This window comes from Dendrobates tinctorius, unplaced genomic scaffold (genome assembly GCF_039654945.1).
Source record: "Dendrobates tinctorius isolate UK_male_01 unplaced genomic scaffold, ASM3965494v1 ptg000066l, whole genome shotgun sequence".
In the NCBI taxonomy this organism is placed as follows: domain Eukaryota; kingdom Metazoa; phylum Chordata; class Amphibia; order Anura; family Dendrobatidae; genus Dendrobates; species Dendrobates tinctorius.
The window spans coordinates 1,368,668-1,394,991 of NW_027361734.1; the positions used below are offsets into that span (position 1 = coordinate 1,368,668).

Below are 26,324 nucleotides of genomic sequence, written 5' to 3' on the forward strand. Positions count from 1 at the left end.
TTCTGCATGATTGTGAAGCCAACTGAAACAGACTAAGGGACCTTTTTAAACGCTTAGGAAGTCTTTGCAGGTGTTTTTTGTTAATTATTCTAATTTAATTAGATAATGACTTTTGGGTTTTCATTGGCTGTAACCATAATCATCAACATAAACAGAAATAAACACTTGAAATAGATCACTATGTTTGAAATGACTTCATATAATACGAGTTTCACTTTTTGTATTGAAGAACTGAAATAAATTAACTTTTTGATGATATTTTAATTTTGTGAGAAGCATCTGAATATATATAAGTTTGCCAATAGTTTAAGCTGGTTCATATGTTGCATTCCCCACTAATCTACACTGTATAAAATGTATTGGAACCCAGAATGAAAAAGTTATAGTTGGCAAGTAAATTTATCATGACAATTCTACTGTTATTTTCTTTACCTGCATGGAAAACACACATTTTAATACATGTGACAAGAATTCAGAAATAGTTCAAGCTATTTGTAGAATGTGGGTGCTATTGTAATGTATTTTGATTGAGTATCTCCACTGAGATTTAAGGAAGCTAACTAAAGGACATTAAAAGCCTCTAAAAGCTTAACAGAAAGGCTATTACATCAGCACTTATGTTATTAAGTGCTGATGTAAGAAAAAAAAATCATATACATGCAGGTATAAAAATCATAGTTGTAAATTCTTTATTATGCACAAAATCAGAATTAGAAGTTTTGGGTTTTTGTTTAGTCCTTGACTCAACTTGTTCTTAGAACAGATGAGCATGTTATTAACTAGGCTCTGGTATGTAGTTACAATATATGCATGGGTTACAGTTGCATCCAGGCCCTGGAGACTTAGGCCTGTTTCACACATCCGTATGTTACCAGTAGTCAAAATCCGCCGTTTTGCACAAAAAACAGATCCACCATTTTGCTTGGCAGATCCGTTTTTTTCCCATTGAGTTGCATTACCGGCAAATTTTGTCATCCGCCGACATGCCTGGATGGACAATGCAACTTTTTTTCTGGCGGCCGGATCCGCATTTTACATTGCGCATGCCCGAAGGACTTGCTTCGGCCGCAAATTTAACCCTAAACTCTGTTCGGGTGGCTGAAAAATTCTTCTCTCTCTCTCCTCCCCAGACAGCGGTTCCTTTAAATTTCTTCCTTCGCCGGATCCGTCAAAAAAATGGTCCGGTGGCACACGTTCATGTCCGTACACAGGCGGATCCGTTTTCCGCCATTTTGGCGGATTACAACTGACAGAAAAAAACTGATGTGTGAAACAGGCCTTAGGGTCCCAATCGGTCACTTTAGCCCATATTAAAAGACTAATACTATTACCATCCCATCTTAAAATATTATTCATTTTTCTGTCTATGCTATCAGTTGTAAAAATCATTATCTAGTCTAGGCGTCTATGTGCCCTACAGTATAATGTCTCTCATAGACAGATATGCCATATAACATCATTGAGTTCTCTATGTCTGTCTGTTTCTCTCTGTCTCTCTCTCTCTGTCTGACTGTCTGTCCATCTGTCTCAGTCTGTCTGGCTCTCTGTATCTGTGTCTCTCTCTCTGTGGCTGTCTGTCTCTCTCTGCCTGTCTTTCTGTCTGTCTCTTTTGGGTGTCTCTCTGTCACTGTGTATCTGTCTGTCTCTCTCTGTATCTCTCGGACCCTGTGTAGCTCTCACTCTCTTTCTGTTTATGTCTCTCTCTGTAACTGTGTGCCTCTCTCTGTATCTCTCAGTCTTTGTATATCTCTCTCAGTGTATCACTCACTCTCTCTTTTTATCTCTCTCTGTATCTCTCTCTGTGTCCATGATGATGAACATGTTTGTGCTTTGTGGTGGCCTGTGGGCAGGCCTTTCCTTGGTTTTTCTGGCCTATAGCACCAAGACAAAGACTCTGTCTACAGTTCCACCCTGGAGTACGGGCATATCATTAACTGAAAACTTCTATATACAAGAATTACAAGATGGATTTCTTCACCCCAGGTATCATTTTAATCAGTGTAACAGTGACAACAGGGCAATGCCTTTAGTATACTTAGGCAAATCCTGCTGACAGGTTCACTTTACGGTACCTTCCCTTAAGGGGAGGTGCCTTAGCAACTTCAGTTATCAGTATAGTTTCTGGGTCAGTTGCCGTGGATCTGGAGTCCATCCTGGAGTAGCACCTGGCATTGACCTGAGTTCAAGTCTAACCGCACCATCAGGGGCTCTAGTGTAGAACCAGGTGTTCACTTAGTTACGCCCCTCCAGGCTCTCTCCAGACCACGGCACAGTGGTTCCACAACCATGTGCGTAACATTGAGATGAGCAGATCGATCTGTACAATAAGGCACATCTAATTTCCTGAAATTCATAATTCAGCAAGAATTCAATTGCGAAAAAAATATCTGTCTGTCAGTTTGGAGAACCATATAGGGTTGGCAAATTGTAAAAAAAAAAAAAAAAAAAAAAAAAAAAAAAAAAATAGAAACATATACGCACCTCATCATTCACCTCTCTGGCAGCCTCGCTGCTCCTTAACCACCTTCCAGACGTCTTCTTTCCATCGTTATGCGCTGTATCTCTGGGATCTTCACTATAGGCCAAGACTTCTGGCCTCAACCGGGCCTTGGGGGGTCACTGCACGTTGTAAGGTTGCGACGTCATGATGTGTGCCATCACCTTACAACGCACAGGTGACAAGGTTTGAAGTCCTGGCCTGTAATGAAGAGTCTGCAGATGTGGGAAGTGAGCATCAGGGTGGTTTGAGAGGTTAGCAGTGAGGCGAGTGTTTTGTTTTTTTTACATGTAAGAGTTATAATGCACTGTGACCTTAGAGGATAATAAGGAACATTCAATTCACAGTAAATACATTCTCCACAAATCAATTTTTTAAGGAACATTTGCAGAAGCTGGCAAATTCAAATCTCAAACAATCCATTCATCACTAGTTATAAAGTATTTATTAGTAAAAAATGAAGGCAATACAATATAAGGCCTCATTCACGTGTCCATGTTTAAACACATACGTGAAACAATGTCTCATCGGTGTTTTGGATCATTGTGTCATCAATGTATGGTCCGTGTGTCCGTTCTTACCATCAGTGTCAGTGATGTTGACAGATGGATAAGTAAATACAGATAAATACACAGACATTAAAGGGCCCTTGTGCAAGACCACTATAAGGGGCCTTTGCAGTCCAATAGTTATGCCTATGACAGAAGCTATTATTTTCTTGTTTAGCTTTGTAATGTAGCAGGTGATTCCTTGATATTCTGGTTGCTCTTGTAATTTGGTTTTCAATTGTTCTTGGATGAAACAATTGAAAACCAAATTACAAGAGCCACCAGAATATCAAGGAATCACCTGCTACATTACCAAGCTAAACAAGAAAATAACCGGGTGCCTCTAGTGGTCACCTACAATCCAAATCTGGAGGTGCTAAGAGGAGCTGCACGGAAATTACAACCTTTACTACAAATAGATGCCCAATTACAATCCACATTTCCAGACCCCCTACTGCTGTGTTTTAGGCAGCCCCCAAATTTAAGAAGCATAATTGTCAGAAGCTCCCTGTCCCCTCCAACAGCTGCAGGAACCTTTCCTTGCAACCAGAAAAAAAATGTAAAACCTGTCCATTTACAATGACCACGGACAAGATAAAGATCCCCAACTCACATCAGGACTACAAGATCCCAGGTACTTTCAGCTGCATCACATCTAATGTGGTGTACTTAATTATTTGTAATAAATGTCCAACTGGGGGTCTGTATGTGGGGGAGACAGGGCAAAAACTGAGAACAAGGATGAATGCTCATCGTCACACAATTGTCACGTCTCCGTCAGATTTGGGGCCTGCTGTTCCCGTCGCAGCCACTAGGAGGTGCCGGGCCGCCACTTCGCCGTCAGACTCGGGGACGACTGTTCCTGCCTCGGCCACTGGGAGGCGCCGTGGTTCTATTACATCTCCGTCAGACTCAGGGCCTATGGTCCCAGCTTTAGCCACTAGGAGGCGCCGGTCTGTCACGTCACCGTTGGATTCGAGGCCTGCTGTTCCGGTCACGGCCACTAGGAGGCGCCAGCCCGCCACTTCACTGTCAGACTCGGGGATGGCTGTTCCTGCCTCGGCCACTGGGAGGCGCCGTGGTCCGCCCGTGAGTTATGGTGGTGACAGAGAAGTGGCTCCTGCGCAGGCATCTGGTGGGCGCAGGCTCCGCCCCTCTGTCAGTCATCAGGGGGTTACTGCAACTCCATCTGGCCTGGTCCTGGGGGCGGCCCTAATGACATCACCAGTCCAGGAACCTGTGAGGGATGACCTGATCCCTCAAATACCTTGGGACTGGTCTTGCAAGCCGCCGGATATATTCTTGGTTCCCCTGTGTGTTACTTAGTGATTGATTTCTGTTTGACTCTGACCTCAGCCTGGATTTCTGACCCCTCTTTTGCCTGACAATTCTGTACTTCTGCTACTCTCCTGGTTTGTGACCTTGGCCTGGATATTCTGACTCTGCTACTTCCTAACGATTCTGTACCTCTGCTGCCCTCCTGGTTTTTGACTCTGACCTTGGCCTGAAATTGACTCTGCTATTGCCTGCCATTTTTGTACTTCACTTTGACGACCGTCCTGCTCTGGCCACTGCTCCTATTCAGACAGTACCTCCTGGGCTCTGTTGTAAATCCAGATCCCTGTATAGGGGTAAAGGGTATCAGTGTTTCTCGGGGTGTTGCCTGGCTGCAGCCCAGAACCGCAGACGGACGTTACATTATATCCGGCCATAAAATTAACTGCTTCTTGTGTATATACCCAACATATACAAAAGCAGTCTCCCTGAACTTCTTTTTTTCTTCTTCTGACTGAGCTGATTTTTAGCCTGAACACCTGTTGCAGTGCACAGCCTGGAAGATCTCTCTCATTTTCTTGGACAACTATGAGGCAGTCTGGAGTCTTCAGGGAGAGAGCTGCACCTCAGAGATCCATGCTCCTGGCACGTCGACCTCTGGGCAACTACTCTGGCTATGGTTGCCCAGGGGCTCAGGTATTGCCCGCAGATGTGGCTAAAGTTTTATTACCCATTTCAGTTTCATGTGGTCAGAAATCGCTGTGTTTAAACGCGTATGTGGATAGTGGCTCTGAAGGAAATTTTATGGATTCCTTGACTGCTAGGAATCTGTGTGTAACTCTACTAAAACTTAATGCCCCTATTAAAACCACGGCTATTAATGGCACGTCCATTATTCAGGAGGGGGTTAAGTTTGTTACTGCCAAGGTTGCTATGTCTGTGGGAGCTTTACACACTGAGCTGGTGTCATTTTTTGTGATGGACAATTTAACATCTGCAGTTATTCTGGGTATACCATGGCTACGCCAGCACAATCCTGTCATCGACTGGCACTTGGGTGACGTTGTACGCTGGAGCCCACAGTGTCAGAAAAATTGCATATCCTTGGCAGTAAACCAAGTTAAGGTTAAAACCCCCCGCATACCGTTTGCTTTCAGAGATTTTGAGGATGTCTTTTCTATTGTAGAATCTGAAAAGCTACCCCCTCACAGAGAGTATGATTGCCCTATTGATCTGATTCCGGATGCCCGTCTCCCTAAGGGAAGACTATTTAATCTCTCTGGCCCAGAGCGTCAGGCCATGAATGACTATATTGCAGATAGCCTAAGAAAAGGGTTTATCAGACCGTCCATTTCTCCAGTTGGGGCCGGGTTCTTCTTTGTAGAGAAGAAAGATGGTGGTCTCAGACCCTGCATTGATTATCGGGAGTTGAATGCAATCACTATAAAAAAACCAGTATCCGCTTCCACTCATCCCTGATCTTTTTAATCAGCTAACAGGAGCCCGTTGGTTTACTAAACTTGACCTCCGGGGGGCATATAATCTGGTCCGCATAAGAAAGGGAGATGAGTGGAAAACGGCCTTCAATACACCCCTTGGCCATTTTGAGTACCTGGTTATGCTGTTCGGACTCAGCAACGCACCTGCCGTATTTCAGCACTTTGTTAATGATATTTTTAGAGACATTTGTGGGGTGTATGTCGTGGTGTATTTAGATGACATTCTGATTTACTCTGCTGACCCTGTGACACACTCTCAACACGTCTGTTCTGTGCTACAAAGACTACGTGAACACTCCTTGTTTGCTAAACTGGAGAAATGTGTCTTTTTTGCTGAGGAGGTACAGTTTTTAGGATACATGGTTTCAGGTAAAGGCTTCCGCATGGATCCTGCCAAGGTCCAGCCTATTAAGGCTTGGGTGCAACCAAAATCGCTGAAAGCGCTGCAGCGATTTTTGGGGTTCGCTAATTATTACCGCAAGTTTATTAGAGGTTTCTCAGAGATTGCCAAGCCACTCACGGATCTGACCCGGAAAGGGGCGGACGTGGCCAACTGGAATCCTGAGGCAATTCAGGCGTCTTCTACGTTAAAAGAGAGTTTTGTGGCCAACCCAGTTTTGGTTCAGCCGGATCTGGACCGTCCATTTATTGTGGAGGTGGATGCCTCTGAAGTCGGAGTGGGAGCAGTGCTATCACAAGGCACTACATCCCTCACTCAGCTTCGTCCATGTGCATTTTTTTCCCGCAAATTCTCTCCCACGGAGAAAAACTATGATATTGGGAATCGGGAACTATTGGCAAGTAAATGGGCCTTCGAGGAATGGCGTCACTTCCTCGAGGGCGCCAAACACAAGATCACGGTAATTACCGATCATAAGAACCTGACATACCTAGAATCAGCAAAAAGGTTAAATCCTAGACAAGCAAGGTGGGCATTGTTTTTCTCTAGGTTTAATTTTATAATCACCTTCCGCCCTGGTACAAAAAATGTGAGGGCCGATGCCCTCTCTCGCAGTTTCTGCCCCTCACAAGCCGAGGACTGTGAACCAGTTCCGATATTGGCCACTGGGATTATTGTGTCCGCAGTGTCATTAGACCTTCTGGAGGAGATCCGTAAATCCCCAGAACAAGCCCCTGACTCTACGCCACCCAACAAATTGTTAGTTCCGCCTGCAAGTGCTTAGAGAATCACATGACTCTGTTTTGGCAGGCCATCCTGGTCTTAATAATACTGCCAGATTGATAACTAGGAATTTTTGGTGGCCGACGGTGGTTAAGGACTGCAAAGAATATGTCTTAGCATGTGAGGTCTGTGCCCGCGCCAAGTCCTCCCATACTCGCCCTGCCGGCTGGCTCCAGTCCTTGCCCACCCCCGAGAGTCCATGGACCCACATCTCCATGGACTTCATTACGGACCTTCCGTCCTCAGATGGAAAGACGTGTATTTGGGTGGTGGTGGACAGGTTCAGTAAACAATGTCATTTTGTCCCCCTGTCGGGGTTACCTAACTCGGAAACGTTGAGTAAACTGTTTATTGTACATGTGGTACGTTTACACGGTGCCCCGGTCAATATTGTGTCTGACAGGGGTACCCAATTCGTGTCAAAGTTCTGGAGGGCGTTCTGTAAACGCATTGGTATTGAGCTATCTTTTTCCTCGGCTTACCACCCTGAAACCAATGGGCAAACCGAACGTGTCAACCAGGCTCTGGAGCAATACCTTCGTTGCTACATCTCAGAACACCAGTCCGATTGGGCAGAACATCTGCCACTAGCCGAGTTTGCCCTAAACAATCAGTATCAGGACTCCATTAAGTCTACCCCCTTTTTCTGCAACCACGGGCTGCATCCGCGCTTTGGCTCATTCTCGGCCAGAATGTCGGAGCTTCCTGGGGTAGAGAAAAATATTAATCGTTTAAAAACCATTTGGTCTGAGGTAAACGCTAACTTGAAAGGGGCCCGGGTTAGACAGACCTTGGCAGCGAACAAACGGCGATCCAAAGGACCGCACCTGGGAGTTGGAGACAAGGTTTGGCTCTCCACCAAAAACATCAAGCTTAAAGTACCGTCTGCCAAACTGGGTCCCAGATTTATTGGTCCATACGAGATTATAGAGGTGATTAACCCGGTGGCCTTCCGTTTAAAACTCCCTCAGTCTTTCAAATTACCCAATGTCTTCCACAAGTCTCTCCTCAAGTTGTATCGCTCCCCAATTCACCCTGTCCCGTCCCCTCCTCCTCCCGTTTCGGTCGGAGGGTCCTTGGAGTATGAAGTCCAGGGTGTCCTTGACTCCCGCCTTGTAAGAGGGTCCGTACAGTATCTGGTACACTGGAGGGGCTACGGCCCGGAGGAGAGGTCCTGGGTCCCTGCGCGGGACATACATGCAAAAGCACTAATTAGAAGGTTTCACCTCCTTCACCCTGACAAACCAGGTTTTGAGGGTCCGGAGGCCCCTCTTGGAAGGGGGGGTACTGTCACGTCTCCATCAGATTTGGGGCCTGCTGTTCCGGTCGCAACCACTAGGAGGCGCCGGGCCGCCACTTCGCCGTCAGACTCGGGGACGGCTGTTCCTGCCTCGGCCACTGGGAGGCGCCGTGGTTCTATTACATCGCCGTCAGACTCAGGGCCTATGGTCCCAGCTTTAGCCACTAGGAGGCGCCGGTCTGTCACGTCACCGTTGGATTCGAGGCCTGCTGTTCCGGTCACGGCCACTAGGAGACGCCAGACCGCCACTTCACTGTCAGACTCGGGGACGGCTGTTCCTGCCTCGGCCACTGGGAGTCGCCGTGGTCCGCCCGTGAGTTATGGTGGTGACAGAGAAGTGGCTCCTGCGCAGGCATCTGGTGGGCGCAGGCTCCGCCCCTCTGTCAGTCATCAGGGGGTTACTGCAACTCCATCTGGCCTGGTCCTGGGGGCGGCCCTAATGACATCACCAGTCCAGGAACCTGTGAGGGATGACCTGATCCCTCAAATACCTTGGGACTGGTCTTGCAAGCCGCCGGATATATTCTTGGTTCCCCTGTGTGTTACTTAGTGATTGATTTCTGTTTGACTCTGACCTCAGCCTGGATTTCTGACCCCTCTTTTGCCTGACGATTCTGTACTTCTGCTACTCTCCTGGTTTGTGACCTTGGCCTGGATATTCTGACTCTGCTACTTCCTAACGATTCTGTACCTCTGCTGCCCTCCTGGTTTTTGACTCTGACCTTGGCCTGAAATTGACTCTGCTATTGCCTGCCGTTTTTGTACTTCACTTTGACGACGTCCTGCTCTGGCCGCTGCTCCTATTCAGACAGTACCTCCTGGGCTCTGTTGTAAATCCAGATCCCTGTATAGGGGTAAAGGGTATCAGTGTTTCTCGGGGTGTTGCCTGGCTGCAGCCCAGAACCGCAGACGGACGTTACAACAATAAGAGAAAAAAGAGTGGATCTACCTGTGGCAAAACATTTTTGTATCCCTGGTCATAGCATGATGGACATTAAATTACTTGTATTAAAAGGTAATTTCAAGTCTCAGAGAGAAAGAAGAATCTCAGAGTAAAAATTTAGGAACACTTTCCAAACATTCAGTGCAGGAATGAATGTGCCGCATGGATTTATGTTTTTTTACATCAATTAAAGAATTTGCTCTTTAGACCTTCTGGGGTCATCACAACACAGAACCAGACAGAGGGCAATAAAACCTTCATACTGCTTATCTATGAACTGTTCCAATATTTATGCTTATCACTCCCCCATAATGACTATTCCACTTCACATCACTTGTCTTAGCTATTGGGTTATTTCTGTGCTGTCTTTTGTATAAATATGTTATCCTTCAGATTTTGTATTAGTCTAGCCTGATGAAGAGACCTGCATAGTCTCGAAAGCTTGCAACTTGTTACCATCTTTTCAGTTAACCATTAAAAGGTATCAACCATTGAGGACTCTCAATTCTAAATATTCTTCTATCTACTGGCTAATACGGTACAAAGAAATATATCTTTCCTGTATCTAAATAAATTACAAAGCTTCTTCTATACTTTGCAATTTTAAACACAGATAACATACAGACAGCACATAGATACCATCCGTGTGCTGTGGGTGTTTCTGGGGACCCATATACTTGTATTGGCACTTTCTTTGTATCAGAAAATAGTTAAACACTTTTTGAATATAATTCCTGTAAAAAATTATCCTGGTATTTAATTCCTGAAAGAGATGACCTTTTTCAGACCTCAGGATGCAATTTGTTTTTTGTTTTCTTTAGTAGTATTGTATTATTTTCTATCAATTTATAACTTAAGACACAGATCAAAATTTCATTGAAAAAATTCTTAGAGCTATTAGCTTCTCATTTTTCTTTTACCATCGGTTTATAATGGCTTGTTTTTTGTGGGATTACATGGGGCAATTTTTGGGGTAACATATGCGATTAATTAGCTGTTACTCATTAATTTTCATGTTGAAAAATAGAAGAAACACAATTTTCTTTTAGGATTGTTATTCCTTTCACTGTAATGAATAGACAACTGTCATGATCCAGGATGGGGTTTCGCTTCGGCCCGTCCTGGTCTGATTGGGGGTTAATTGCTCCGCCTCTCCCTGGCAGAGGGCGGCTATTTAATGCTCACTGGACCTAGGTCCGGTGTCAGTTATACTCCTGCCCTCGGCTGAGTTAGTTGACCTTGTGCGTATGTGTGCCTTATGCCTGATATCTTGCTTGCTTGTTTGGTTTTGATTCGGTTCTGTTCCTGTTACGAGTTCTGCCTGTCCCTCTTGTACTGCGCTACCTCTCGTGTATGACTCTCTGCTTGTGACCCGACTTCTCTCTGCTTGTCCCCTTGGTACCGCGTCGCCCTCTTGTGTATGACCTTTGGCTTTGTCTGACCTCCCGTCTGTTTACCCCTCCTGTGCCTCGCTGTCCGTACTGTGAATGAACTCCGTTTTGCCTGACTGAGTTTTCTGTCTTCTCTGAAAGCAGGACGCTAAGCCCCACCCCCTTGCAGTCACATGACCGTAGGTCCCGTGCCGGCTTGCTAAACTTCATCACTAAGGTCCTGTGCACCTATACTTTCTGGCTATTCTGGTCCCCAGGGGTCCCTACAGTGCGGGTAAGTCCCTGCTCAGCGGAGGCTGTACGCCGGCGCTGTCAGGATCCTGATATTATAACTGACCGATACCATTTTTTTCTCTGCTTCCATTCACCTGTGTGTGTGATGGATCCTATGCATGCTCTTTGTGAGCAGGTTAAACACCTAACCAAGATTTCTCAGAGACTCCTTGGAGAACAACGAGTCCTGGCTCAGTCTCAGCAGCTGATCTCTGACACTGTGCAGGGGGCTTTTTCATCGGGGGCTCAGGATATTACATTAGTATCCCCTGAGTCTCCAGTGAAGTTACCAGATACCTTTTCTGGAATTAAAAAAAGAGTTCAGAGTTTTCAAGGAGGGCTGTAAGCTTTTTTTTTTTCCTTAAGACCACACTCTTCTGGGGATGAAAGTCAGAGAGTGGGGGTCATTATGTCTCTGTTAAGGGGAGCCCCCCCAAGCTTGGGCTTTCTCCCTTCCGACCACGGCCCCTGAGCGTATGATGGTAGATGCATTTTTTGAGGCCCTGGGGCATATTTATGATGAGCCTGATTGTATGCGTATGGCTGAGGACATGGTGATGAGTGTGTGCCAGGGAAAGCACTCAGCCAAGTGGTTTTGTACAGAATTCAGACGCTGGGCTGCAGAGGTTTGTTGGAATGATGCCGCCCTCCGGGGTTTGTTCCGTAGAGGCCTGTCTGAATATCTGAAAGATGCACCACCCTACATCTCCTCCCTTGTTTCAGTATACCACCCTACCCGCGCCCTCCGTTCTGCTGATGACCTGAGGTTAGCATCCTCAATAGTCAGAACCTCCCACTCCCATCTCCAAGACTTTACACATGCCGCGCCAATTCTTTGGAATGCACTTCCTAGGTCAATACGATTAGTCCCCAATCCCCACAATTTTAAGCGTGCCCTGAAAACGCATTTATTCAGACTGGCCTATCGCCTCAACACATTAACCTAATCTATCCCTGTGTGGCACAGCCAAAAGTTTTACCATAACCAGATTTCCCGCATCATGTTCCCACATGTTTTATGCATCCATTAGCCCTCTGTGTCCGTACTGTCACACACCTAACATTATGGCTGGTCCATACAATCAGGGCAACTGTTACCACCCACCTTTCGTGTCTACCTCTTTCCTCATAGACTGTAAGCTTGCAAGCAGGGCCCTCTTTCCTCTTGGTATTTGTTATAATCTACTGTGTGTGATTATTGTTATGCTGTAATGTCTATTGTCTGTACAAATCCCCTCTGAAATGTAAAGTGCTGCGGAATATGTCGGCGCTATAAAAATAAAATTTATTATTATTATTATTGGCTCTCCACCCTCCACCTGATTCCCTGGAGGAGGCTATGACACAGGCCGTCCGAATGGATCGCCGGCTACGGGCGATGGGAGTGATGCAAAGTGAAAGACCGTTATTCTCCCAAGGAAGGGGACCCAGTCCTATTTTGGAGATCGCAGAGATGGGAACCATCGACCTCAAGGAAAATGAAAGGAGACCACGGCGCGTGGGAGAAGACAGTTTTCACTGTGGCGATTCTGGACATTGGAGAAAGGTGTGCCCCTCCCATCCACTAACCAGGCGACTGAGCCCGGGTGATTGTCGTGGAGGTCACCCAGGCTCTCAGGTACCTTTTTCTGCCTTCTCTAGAATGTTGTTGCAGGTGGAACTTTGCTGTGGGAGTGTCTCCACATCCACTTCTGCCTTCGTGGATTGCGGATCAGCATTGAACTTTATCGATTCTGATTTGGTATCCAGGTGTAAGTTAGGGACAGTTAGGTTGGAGACTCCTATTCACCTTGTGGCCATTGACAAAACACCACTGGTAAAAAATGACATTATGTTTTGTAATGAAGAGTTTCTCCTTAAAGTGAGTTCCTTGCACCAGGAACGTATTTCATGTTTTGTGATGGACAACCTGCCAGCGGGACTGGTGTTGGGGTTCCCCTGGTTACAATTGCATAATCCTGTAATTAATTGGGAATGTCGGGACATTGTTAAATGGGGTCCCTATTGTTCTGAGAAATGTCTTGATACGGTGTCTGTGTCGTCCGTGGGTCTGGAAGGTATTCCGGAGTGCCTGATAGACTATACGGACATTTTCTCCGAAAAAGAGGCTGAGGTTTTACCACCACACCACCCATTTGATTGTGCCATTGACCTGGTTCCAGGTGCTAAATTGCCCAAGGCCCGCTTGTATAACCTTTCGGGTCCAGAACGGGCTGCGATGAAGGAGTACATTTCCGAGAGCCTCCATAAGGGACACATTCGTCCTTCTGTTTCTCCTGTGGCGGCGGGGTTCTTTTTTGTAAAGAAAAAAAGACGGAGGTTTACGCCCATGCCTCGATTTTCATGAGTTAAATAAGATAACTGTGAGGAATACGTATCCCCTTCCACTTATTCCTGATTTATACAACCAATTGTCCAGAGCTAAGTGGTTTTCAAAATTAGATCTACAGGGAGCATATAACCTTATCCGAGTCCAAGACGGAGATGAATGGAAAACCGCTTTTCTCACTACTGAAGGGTTGTTTGAAAATCTGGTCATGCCTTTCGGCTTGACCAATGCTCCAGTGGTCTTCCAAAACTTCATAAACCACGTGTTCTCTGATTTTATTGGACGTTTTTTGGTGGTATATTTGGATGACATATTGATCTATTCTCCTGATAAACAGACTCACAGTGGTCATGTTCGGGCAGTTCTCCAAAGGCTCCAGGAGAACTGTCTCTTTGCTAAACTGGAAAAATGTTTGTTTTTTTTTTCAGGAACAGTCATTTCTGGGGTTCATCGTGTCTGCTGAAGGGTATCACATGGATCCTAATAAGGTGCAGGCCATTGTCGAGTGGCTTCAACCTTGTGATTTGAAGGCTCTGCAGCGTTTCCTAGGATTCGCCAACTACTATCGCAAGTTTATAAAGGGGTTCTCACAGGTGGTTAAACCCCTCACAGACATGACTCAAAAGGGGGCCGATATCAAGAATTGATCAACCGCAGCGGTAGCGGCATTTCAGTTTTTGAAAACATGTTTCATGTCGGCCCTGGTTCTTGTTCAACCGGACCGGTCTGAACCATTTATTTTTGAGGTAGATGCCTCAGAGGTGGGGGTGGGGGCGGTATTGTCCCAAGGACCCGCCACTTTGACCAATTTAAGATCTTGTGCCTTTTTCTCAAAGAAATTCTCTCCTGCAGAGAGAAACTATGATGTGGGAAATCGAGAACTTCTGGCTGTAAAGTTGGCCTTTGAAGAATGGAGGCATTTTTTGGAGGGGGCTGTCCATCCTATAACCGTAAATACGGACCACAAAAACCTAGCTTATATTGAGTCAGCTAAGAGGGTGACTCCTAGACAGGCTAGATAGTCACTTTTTTTTTCCCGATTCAACTTCTCGATCACTTTTCGGCCAGGATCTATAAATGTCAGAGCAGATGCCTTGTCACGCAGTCTAGATCCGGTGTCCCCCCGGAACCTCCATCCTCCATTCTTCAGCCTGGGGTGGGGGTGGCAGGTATTTCGAATAGGTTGGAACGAGAGATTCGGGAAGCCCAGTCTCTTGCACCGCCGGCTAAGACGGTGGACAAACTTTTTGTGCCAGCTCAGCTTCGCCTTAAGGTCCTCCGGGAGTTCCATGACTCAGTTCTGGGTGGACATCCAGGGATCTCGGCTACCCGGAAGGCCATTGCTAGAGTATTCTGGTGGTCTACTTTAGCCTCTGATGTTGGGGAATATGTGTCTGCTTGTGATGTTTGTGCCCATGCAAAAACCCCCCATAACCGGCCGGCCGGGGAATTGGTACCTCTGCCAATTCCTGAGAGACCATGGACGCATTTGTCCATGGATTTAATCACCAACCTTCCCCCCTCCAAGGGTAATACCGTCGTCTGGGTTGTGGTGGACAGGTTTAGTAGGCAGGCATATTTTGTACCTTTGGCAGCTCTACCTAATGTAGAAACATTGTCCAGATTGTTTGTTGAGCATGTGGTGTGGTTGCATTGGATACCCTTGAATGTGGTGTCTGATAGAGGAGTGCAATTTGTTTCCAGATTTTGGAGGGCTTTTTGTAAAAGGTTGGGTATTGGTCTGTCCTTTTCATCCGCTTATCATCCAGAGACTAATGGGCAGACAGAGCGGACCAATCAGTCTCTGGAGCAAATTCTGCGTTGCTTGACCCCAGACCGACAAGATGATTGGTGTTCTGTGTTACCGGTGGCTGAGTTTGCATTTAACAACCGGGTTAACCAGTCTACGGGTAGATCTTTTGTTTGCAATTATGGGTTTCATCCTCATTTTGGAGAATTTTCCCGTTTGAAATCTGGGTGTCCTAGGGGCGGATAAGACGATCCAGCGGTTGGGGGAGGTATGGCGAGAGGTCCAGAGTAATATTACGAAGGCCCAGGACAAATTTAATTTTTTTGCGGACAACAAATGATCCGCGGGACCGGTGTTGCAGATTGGGGATAAGGTATGGTTGTCCACCAAGAATATAAGACTCAAGGTCCCCTCTGCGAAGCTTGGACCCAAGTTTATCGGCCCTTATGAAATTACCGAGGCAGTTAACCTGGTGGCTTTTCGGTTGCGTCTCCCGCCATCTCTGCGGATCCCAAATGTTTTTCATAAGGCCCTTTTGAAACCTGTGAGGTCCGCTGGGGAGGGATCATCAGCTTCCCCAACACCGGTTTTGGTAGACAGGCAGTCGGAGTACGAGGTGGAACGAATTGTCGACTCCAGGTTGGTCCGTCGTGCCCTTCAATATCTGGTACATTGGAAAGGCTACGGTCCTGAAGAACACTCGTGGGTTCCTGCTCGATCGGTTCATGCGGATCGGTTGGTCCGGGCCTTTCACGCCAAGTACCCTGAGAGACCTGGGGGTCCAGTGGCCCCCCATTGAGAGGAAGGTACTGTCATGATCCAGGACGGGGTTTCACTTTGGCCCGTCCTGGTCTGATTGGGGGTTAATTGTTCCGCCTCTCCCTGGCAGAGGGCGGCTATTTAATGCTCACTGGACCTAGGTCCGGTGTCAGTTATACTCCTGCCCTCGGCTGAGTTAGTTGACCTTGTGCGTACGTGTGCCTTATGCCTGATATCTTGCTTGCTTGTTTGGTTTTGATTCGGTTCTGTTCCTGTTACGAGTTCTGCCTGTCCCTCTTGTACTGCGCTACCTCTCGTGTATGACTCTCTGCTTGTGACCCGACTTCTCTCTGCTCGTCCACTTGGTACCGCGTCGCCCTCTTGTGTATGACCTTTGGCTTTGTCTGACCTCCCATCGGTTTACCCCTCCTGTGCCTCGCTGTCCGTACTGTGAATGACCTCCGTTTTGCCTGACTGAGTTTTCTGTCTTCTCTGAAAGCAGGACGCTAAGCCCCGCCCCCTTGCAGTCACATGACCATAGGACAACGAATTAACCCCTTAAATTAAGACCTACACCTCCCAAATTTTACACATCAACCATCATCTAATTACTAATGAAAGACATATTAAAAAAACATGAAATGAAATGGTTTACTGTATGTAACCATGTGTCATTTCATGTCGGGTTGGGGAATGATATGACAAAAGCCGGCAATTGAATTAGCGGCCATTCTGCTGTGAAGAACTCTGTGAAATATAAATATATATGTGTCTCAATGACATGTGTATATATATATATATATATATGTTTTCTTTGTGTATATATCTATTCTTTCGTTTGTGTTATAAAACCTGTCATAGGGCTCCATTATATGTCCACTTTGCAAGCCAGTGAGAAAATCTCAGCATAAGGATTACATACGGATGCAGACATGCGCAAAATACGCAACCACACCTTGCTTACGGATGACATACGGAGCACTATTTAGGGGTCATTCATCCGTAATCCGCATGTAAACTACGGACCATATTTTGCGCCGGTTAGTGTGACCCCGGCCTTATATTGCAAATATACAATGAATTACTTTTATTTGCTAAAAGTTAATATGTATTTAACCTTTTCAATCACATATGTTCATAAAGTGAATAATTATGCCTTCACTACATGTTATTAACAGCATTACAATGCCTGCAGCCTTCAAACAGGAGAAAATAAATATTCCTACCTGTAGCAATTGAAATATGTATAAACAAACGAAACTAAGCACTTACCGCATCTCCGGGAAGCCCAAATTCGCCAGGTTCACCCTTTTATGAGATAAAAAGAAAATTAAAAGCAGCTAAAAAAATCTGCCTGTAAATAATATTATTTAGATTTAGTCAGTCTGTAGTTCATTTATTCCCAAACAGAGTCCATTAAGATAACTGTCACATTATTATTAGCTATAGAGCTGGGAACAGAAAATCACAATTTGAAAGTCTATTAAAAAACATAGCTCCTTGAGAAAGGGATACACTGGAGGTTTGTACATCTAAAAGGGGTTGTCCAGAGAATTGAAAAAAAAAATGACCCATACTGCTGAAATGACCCATACTGTCTACAAATTATTAATCAGTCAATATTTACCCTTGCTGATCCCTTGTAGGTCCTGTTCCAGTGCTCAATCTGCCTTCCTGGTTTGTGCTTCCTAGTCCTATCCTTAATAGATGACAATTATCTGTAGATGCTCGCCGAGCCAATCACTGATTCTTTTATTTTTTTAAAGGGAATCTCTCACCCCATTTTTGGCCTGTGAGCTGTGGGCACCGCCATCAGGGGCTTATCTACAGCATTCTGTAATGCTGTAGATAAGCCCCCGATGTAACCTGAAAAATAAGAAAAATGTTATAATATACTCATCCGGGGGTCCGGTCTGGTGGGTGTCGCGGTCCGATCCGGCACCTCCCATCTTCTAGCGATGACGTCCTCCTTCTGACTTCTGCCGCGGCTCCTGTGCCGGTGTACTTCATCTGCCCTGTTGAGGGCAGAGTAAAGCACTGCAGTGTGCAGGCTCCGGACCTCTCTGACCTTTCTCGGCGCCTGCGTACCGCAGTACTCTGCTCTGCCCTCAACAGGGCAGATAAAGTACACCTGCGCAGGAGCCGCGGCAGAAGTGAGGAGGAGGACGTCATCGCGATGGGAGGTGCCAGACCGGACCGCGACACCCACCGCCCCCCCGGTGAGTATAATCTAACTTGTTTTTCTGATCTTTCAGTTTACATCGGGGTCTTATCTACAGCATTACAAAATGGCTGTGGCCGCAGCTCATAGGCCAAAAATGGGGTGACAGATTCCCTTTAAGCAGTCTAGGGCATCACCACTATAAATACAATTTTCTTATTGAAACCCTTAAACTGACAGATCATTGCATTTCTGCTTTTGTAATATGGTTTTTTGGTGATGAAAGTATCTTAGGAAATCCATGTAAAGACAATTTTCTAATATTGGCAGTCTATAACTCCATTTATTTTGTATATTATAATAATAGATAAATATAATAGATTCTAATGTCTTTGTCTTACAGGACGACTTGTAAAAGGATGCATTCATTAGAATGTTGAAACGGGGTTTGGTGTCAAGAATAATGTTTTATTAGAATCCAAATACGCAAGCTCAAACAACATTGATTTCAGAAACTCAAAGAGCATTGATTAAGGTTGGAAATATTATTGAAAACTATCTATAATAATAAATGCCCTAAGCAACTTCCGGTTGTAACAATTTCCGTCCAGTTGTAACCGGTGACGTCACCGCACACCTCTTTCCATGTTAACCCTCAACACACACACTCCACTCACCTTTCACCATCTCCACTCACTCTTTCACTCCACATACGACCCTTTCTCTCACTCCGTCTCTCATACTCACGCCGTCATCGCCACTGATCCACGATCCCCGACATCATCTTCCGCCGGCGCCATCCTGGATCCAGACGTCCTCCACGTCGGCGACATGTTCTTGCGGCGACGCCATTTTGGATCAGCGAAATCCCGCGATAGTCAAGATGGCGTCGCCGCAAGAACATGTCGCCGGCGAGGACGACGTCGGGATCCAAAATGGCGTCGGCGAAAACTCTCGAGATTTCGTCGACGCCATTTTGGATCCCGACGTCGTCCACGCCGGCGACATGTTCTTCCGGCGACGCCATCTTGACTATCGCGGGATTTCACGATACTCAAGATGGCGTCGCCGCAAGAACATGTCGCCGGCGTGGACAACGTCTGGATCCAGGATGGCGCCGGCGGAAGAAGATGTCGGGGATCGTGGAGCAGCGGCGATGACGGCGTGAGTATGAGAGACGGAGTGAGAGAAGGGGTCGTATGTAGAGTGAAAGAGTGAGTGGAGATGGTGAAAGGTGAGAGGAGTGTGTGTTGAGGAGTGTGTGTGTTGAGGGTTAACATGGCAAGAGGTGTGATGCTATCGCATCCTCCCGATGCGATAGCATCGGGCCATAATCTAGTAACATATAATTAGACTTCGCATAAGTATGCTTATATTAGTGTATGTGTTCTAATTTTACTACCTTCTGTCCAACGGGCCCCCTTGCACCAAACATTCCCATAGATCCTTTAAAGCCAGCATCACCCTTTGCACCCTGTAAAAAAATAATTGATACAGATAATGAATTTAGCAGAAGAATTTATACTAAAAAAACATGGGAAGCAATAAACAATTAAATATGTAAAGTTGTGCCTTTCCAAAAATGGCAAAAAGTAAGTACTTGAAATGCTATATCCATTTTCGTTAAAAAAATGTGTAAACGCTCATTGTTAGAATTTTTGCCCTCTAAAAATTTGAGTTACAGAAAAAAACATATAGCACCATTATGCTGGTGGCATATAATTGTATACTTGCATATAGTAGGTCTCGGACGAGTCAAGGTACTAGATCTCTTAGATGAATTGACCTGTCATATTTCGAGAGAGCAAACACTTTTTAACTAATATATGAAAATGTTATGGAGCCTCAAAGATTTTTGTTTCCTATGCACAAAAGTATGTTGAACAAGGTTGATCAATGTATTTTTAAACCTTAACTACATTATTCAAATGATGAAGATGAACATAGTGGCTAAATGAAGTGAGAATTTAGCCTTAGGCCTCTTTCACACTTCAGTTTTTTGCATCAGTCAAAATCCGTCAAAAGCACGGATGCTGGATCCGTTTTAGAACTGATGACAACGGATGCCACCCATCCGTTTTTTTGATGAGAGAGAGAGAGAGAGAGAGAGAATTTTGTCCGGCACCCAGAAAGAATTTCGGGTTAAATGAGTGTCTGGAGGATCCGCCAGAAAAAAAAACGTTACAAGCTCCGTTTTGAAATCTTTGAGGATGGTGACGGACAGCAAATTTTGGCGGATCCTCAAAAAAAGAGGATGCAACGGACAACAATCCGTCACAATCCGCCATTAATGAAAGTCAATGGAGAAAAAAAACCTTTTCAAAACCTGGCGGATTGTGACGGATTGTAAAAAACTGAAGTGTGAAAGAGGCCTTACTTAGATATCTAGTATAACGAAGTTTTTAGGCTGATTAGACCCTGGCTAGGGAATTAGTATCAGAATATGTTGCAGGACATATAACATCTATGTAAAATAGGTAAGATATACTTTTTCTCCTGGTGGTCCATCTTCTCCTTTTTCACCCTTATCTCCATCAAAACCCGGATTTCCCCTAACACCCTATAAAAGAGAAGTGTGTAATTTAGCATCATTACTTTTCTTATTGCATTGTTATTTCTTATTTCATAAATATTGTAATGACAACTAACGTTAATTTAACATTTATTATTATAGCACCATTTATTCCATGGAGCTTTACATGTGAGGAGGGGTATACATAATACATACAAGCACAGTAATCTTAAACAATACAAGTCATGACTGGAACAGGACAAGAGAGGACCCTGCCCGCGAGGGCTCACAATCTACATCTAGCTTTGCTTCCAGGTTTTTTTTATTTTCATAATGCATCTAGATCGAAAGAGAAAGCAACTCTGTCTGGAATATACAATAACATACAAAACTTTTTCTACCATTTGGTGTCTTGCAGAGACCTATGCAACTCCATCATAACAAGGTGTGAAGGAGAGAATGGCTAATTAAATCAGTTATTAACCTTACATAATAATAATAATAATAATAATAATAAATTTTATTTTTATAGCGCCGACATATTCCGCAGCACTTTACATTTCAGAGGGGATTTGTACAGACAATAGACATTACAGCATAACAATAATCACATACAGTAGATTATAACAAATAACAAGAGGAGTGAGGGCCCTGCTCGCAAGCTTACAGTCTATGAGGAAAGAGGTAGACACGAAAGGTGGGTGGTAACAGTTGCTCTGATTGTATGGACCAGCCATAATGTTAAGTGTGTGACAGCACGGACACAGAGGGCTAATGGATGCATAAAGCATGTGGGAACCTTACATAAGCTAGTTCAAATGTCGTGTGGCAAGATGGCATCTACATTCTGGAACTATGCCCTGGAAGGAATCCTTGGAACCTTGGAATGTGAAGTAGATACACTGAAGACCATGTATGGAACAGACCTAACATGGACCTATCACAGACTGACACTATGGCTGCTCAGAAGATGTGCAACGCCCTCTTTCTGCCTGCTACATGATCTTTTGTTTTGTACTAATAAAATCAAGTTTGTTGCCAGCTCTTGCCAGGAGAGGAGCGCACATCTGACATTCAGTCTGATGTATTTCTTCTATGCATGTACCACCTGGCTCATATTTATCAGGTCAGGACAGGCAATCACTAAGATGTCACCTTAAGAGATCACCCCAACAAAAGTAAATCCAGGCTTCCATCTGTCCTCTACTTTGAAAGATTCTTTAGGAAGACGTAAATTACAGATTACAGAATGCAATCTGCAATTACAGGATCAGACAACAAGGATTGATTGTAGTTTGTGTTAGGCCTCATTCACACATCAGGTTTTCATCAGATTTTCATCAATGTGCTTGATCAGATCGTCAGTGTATCCTTTAATCCCATCAGTAATTTTCTCTTATGTCCAGAAAGCAAAACAAAAAACTGCAAAGCTTCTCCGACCGATTATAACTCGACAGATCAAATGGGTCATTTTAATTCTTGACTCAGACCTAACATGAACATGTAGCAGCTGTGATTTAGTTTTTTGCCCAAAAGCAACCATGGACATGTGAACTGACCCATAGACTACACTACAATAGGTACATTTTCTATCTGTGAAAAACAGACATTTGTACAGCTCCATAGACTACAATTACAATTCTAACTGACAAAAACACAGATCAAACTACTGTAGTACGTGAAAAAGTGACGTCTGAATGAGGTCTTAATGTGAGGACAAATAGGGCTGCATTGGATCTGTATCCAAAAAAAACGATTCAGAACATTTTTTAATTAAGAAGAGTTAGACAAGTTGCTCATTAACCCCTTTCACTTCTGAACCATTTTCCTTTTTGTTTTTTCCTCCCCTTCTTTCAAGAGCTATAACTTTTTTAGATTTCCGCCCATATGAGGGCTATTTTTTTGTTGGATGAGTTGTACTTTTGAATGGCATCAGTGTTTTTTACCACATAGTGTACTGGAAAACAGGAAAAAAAAAAACAGGAAAAAAATTCTAAGTGTGGTGAAATTGCAAAATAAGTGCAACTTCACAATTGTTTTTTGTTATGTTTTTAATTAACATGTTCACAATATAGTAAAACTGACCATCGCTGATACAATTTTGGGGGTAGAAATGATGTTTTGATTGCTTGCTATTACATTTTATTGCAATGCTGCAGCGACCACAAAAACTTAATTCTGGCGTTTGATTTTTTTTCTCATTACGCTGTTTACTGATCAGATTAATTTATTTTATATTTTGATAGATTGGGATCGCTGTGTTAAAAAATATCCAAATAAGTATTTTTTTTTAATTGTTTTATTTTCAATGGTGCAAAAGGGAGATGATTTAAGTTTTTGCGCGTTTTTATTTTTTTTATATATTTTGTGTTCACTTTATTTAATAGTGCTCCTACACTGCTATGTATAGCAGATATCACAATCTCCTATGATTGCCAACTACGAGCGGGCGTTTACAGGATTATCATAATGACAGGCACAGGGATCTTCGGTAGACCCTCGGCTGTTATGAGAACCCGTTGGCACCCTGCGATCACGTAACAGGTGTACTGATAGGAGTTTGGAATGACACGTCCCCCTGGCGCATGTCAAATGCCACTGTCAGAGATTGGTAGCGTGATTTTACAGTTTAACAGTCGTGTGCGGTTAAGGGCACGATACCCGATTAAATCAGCTGTCATGTGTGAGGAAGGATGTGAGCTCATTGTCGGAGCCTGTATTAAATTCAGGGACATTGAGACACGACATATTACGTTAATATACATCATATGTCATGAAGAAGTTAAAACACCTCTCCAGCCTTTTGTTTATTCAGTATTGTAGAGTTATCATTAATCCATATTCCCTGCCCCTAGTAATATACAGTACTTACCAGCCGACAACTTCAACTGTAGCTTCTGTCTGATGGTAAGTCAGAAGTAATAGTCACAAGCTTTCATTGTAAGCACACTTGGACTGGCCAACCTGGAAATCGGTGGATCCTCCGATGGGCCTCTGACAGTCTCTCTATTTTCAGCATGCAGCACATACTCTGCATGCCTGATTTAAGCTGCTCCCCTCTCCGCCCATATAATATTGTTAATACCAAATAGTAAAAAAAAATGCCACCTCCCCACGCCCAACGAAGTTTAAAAAAGTAGATAATTAAAAGAGTTGTACCATTTCAAAATTACTCCATAAGCTTAGTGGTATAAAAACAAAACACAAAAAACTGAGGTTTTAATCTCTTTATCTTTGTTGACTGGCTGCAGCTGTGAAGTTGTGTCTGCAGCTCTGAAGTCAATCGCGTCTGATGTACACATCACAAGTCACTGAGCTTGGTGATTACAGCACTGTAGACATGAAGTCACTGCTGCAGCCAAACAACAAAGGCGAGAGCAGTGGCAACAGGCATTGTTGGAGCCCCATAGGTAAAGAGTGAGTAAAGTCATGTACACACTTTGTCTTTTTTAGGGTTATTTTGCTTGTAAAACACCTGAAATAGTACACAAAAACCCTGCAAAAAAAGTATCAAATGAATTGTGCATAAGTTCATTCTTTTTCGGCTTTTGCTAATTGTTCTAGGCTTTCAAAGATGAAAATTGGTTTAAAGAAGTAAGCAAGAAGCTCACTATTAATATGCACAATATCAAGAATTTTTTTTCTTGCCTGTAAAAAAAATCTAAAATGATGCTTCAGGAAAAACACCTCTGTTGTGTTCCAATAACAAAAACAAGGAGGGTGCATACCCAAGAAGCTCAGTTGTTGGTTTTTTTTGTGTGTCCCTGAGCCCACGGGTAATAACTTTTTATATGGTATAACCCCTTCAAGTGAACAGGTATAGCTAAGATCACATTAGCATTCAGCATTTTTTTGTATTATTATTAAAACAGAAAAAGTAAACTAAGCCCACATTCACATGGTCAGTATTTGGTCAGTATTTTACAGCAGTATTTGTATTTCAAATGTATTTATTCAATTTTAAATTTTAAAAGGGTTAATAAAGGGTAGGAAGGGTTACATGTAAAGGGAGGGAAACGGGGAAGGGAAAGGGAGAGGGAAAGGTAGAGGGGGAAGTGAAAGGAGCAAAGGAAAAGTGTAGGAAGGAAAGAAAAGGACAAGAGGATAGGAAAATTAATTGTACTTTTGAATGACACCATTGGTATTACCATGTCGTGTACTAGAAAACGGGAAAAAACTTCCAAGTGTGGTGAAATTGCAAAAAAAAAAAATGCAATCCCACACTTGTTTTTTGTTTGGCTTTTTTACCAGGTTCACTAAATGCTAAAACTGACCAGCCATTATGTTAATCCAGGTCATTACGCGTTCATAGACACCATACATGTCTAGGTTCTTTTTTATCTAAGTGGTGAAAAAAAATTCCAAACTTTGTTTAAAAAAAAAAAAAGCCATTTTCCAATACCCATATCGTCTCCATTTTTCATGATCTGGGGCTGGGTGAGGGCTTATTTTTTTTGTGTGCCGAGCTGATGTTTTTAATTATACCATTTTGGTGCAGATACGATATTTTGACCGCCCGTTATTGCATTTTAATACAATGTCATGGCGACCAAAAAAACATAATTCTGGTGTTTTTGACTTTTTTTCTTGCTACGCCGTTTAGCGGTCAGGTTAATCCTTTTTTTATTGATAGATGGGGCAATTCTGAACCCGGTGATACCAAATGTGAGTGTTTGATTGTTTTTATTGTTTTATTTGGAATGGGGCGAAAGAGGGATGATTTGAACTTGTGTTTTTTTATTTCTTTAGATTTTTAAAAACTTTTTTTTTTACTTTTGGCATGCTTCAATAGTCTGCATGAGAGACGAAGCTGCCATAGCGCTATAGGCTCAGCTACATATAGGCGATGATCAGATCGCCTCTATGTAGCTGAATTACTCACTTGCTATGAGCGCCGACCACTGGGCGGTGCTCACAGCAATCCAGCAGTGACAACCATAGAGGTCTCCAGGAGACCTCCAGTTGTAATGCCAACCCACTGGTGCCTGGTGGGCAGATTTCCGGTGTGATTGCCGCATGTTAACGCGTTTGACAGTGGTATTTAATGGGTTAATAGCCACAAGAGGATCGCAATTCCATTGGCGGCTGTTCCGGGCACTTCTCAGCTGTTCAAAACAGCTGACATATGTCGGGAAAGATGTGGTCTCACCGCTGGAGCCCACATCAAAGGGAGGGAGTCCGACATCAGCGTAAATGTACGCCTGATGTTGGAAAAGGGTTAAATGTTGCTGAAAAGACACTAAAGCATATAAGTAAAAGTACGAGTCGAGTATGTATATGAAAAGACAAATAATATTAAAAGTAGCTTAATCATATGTTACTGAAATTAAACAAACATAATCTAAAATATTAAAATATAAAAAAATTGCTTAATATGTATGAGAACTTATCAGAATCTGGGAGTACCACAATGTAAACCTAAGACTTAAGGGAGGGAAAGTTCAGTTTCAAATGCAAAATAAACAAAGTGGAATTTGGATTATTTTAGTATCATTATACTGAAAGCTATAGTAAAATATCAATTGTCTCTTTCTTCTTGATCATGTAAACAAAATTTGTATTATTAAATGTAGTAGTACAATGATGATATGTAATCCAGGAATAGAAAGTTCTCTTGAAGAATATAGAAAGTATATTGTATTTCAGTTTAGGTGACTTAGCAGAATGAAAGAAGAATGAAGAAAGAAGTCCATCATGTGGAAGAGAAGGTGTGTGGAAGTGTAGAATTAGTAATTCCCAGTTGACTTAGAAAATTAAGGCCTTCCTCCAGAGACAAAATGATGAATGATTTCGAAGCATGGTTCCCCTGTAAAGAGGATTCTTGAGTCCAGCGATAAAGCATTCCAATATGTAAAAATTCACGTGTGCTATGTTCGAATGATTTTCTTGTTTGCATCTTGGTTT

General features: G+C 43.7%; 1 protein-coding gene across 1 annotated transcript in view; it reads right to left on the reverse strand.

The window, feature by feature from the left end:
* The window catches only part of LOC141095090 (uncharacterized), a 616,558-nt gene that overhangs the window by 193,999 nt on the left and 396,235 nt on the right, over positions 1-26,324 (reverse strand). The window contains exons 84-86 of the mRNA XM_073580971.1: positions 20,397-20,468; positions 19,311-19,382; positions 17,020-17,055 (exon numbers count right to left, since the gene is read on the reverse strand). Coding sequence (XP_073437072.1) covers positions 17,020-17,055; positions 19,311-19,382; positions 20,397-20,468 — 180 coding nt within the window. The remainder of the gene's footprint in view (positions 1-17,019; positions 17,056-19,310; positions 19,383-20,396; positions 20,469-26,324) is intronic.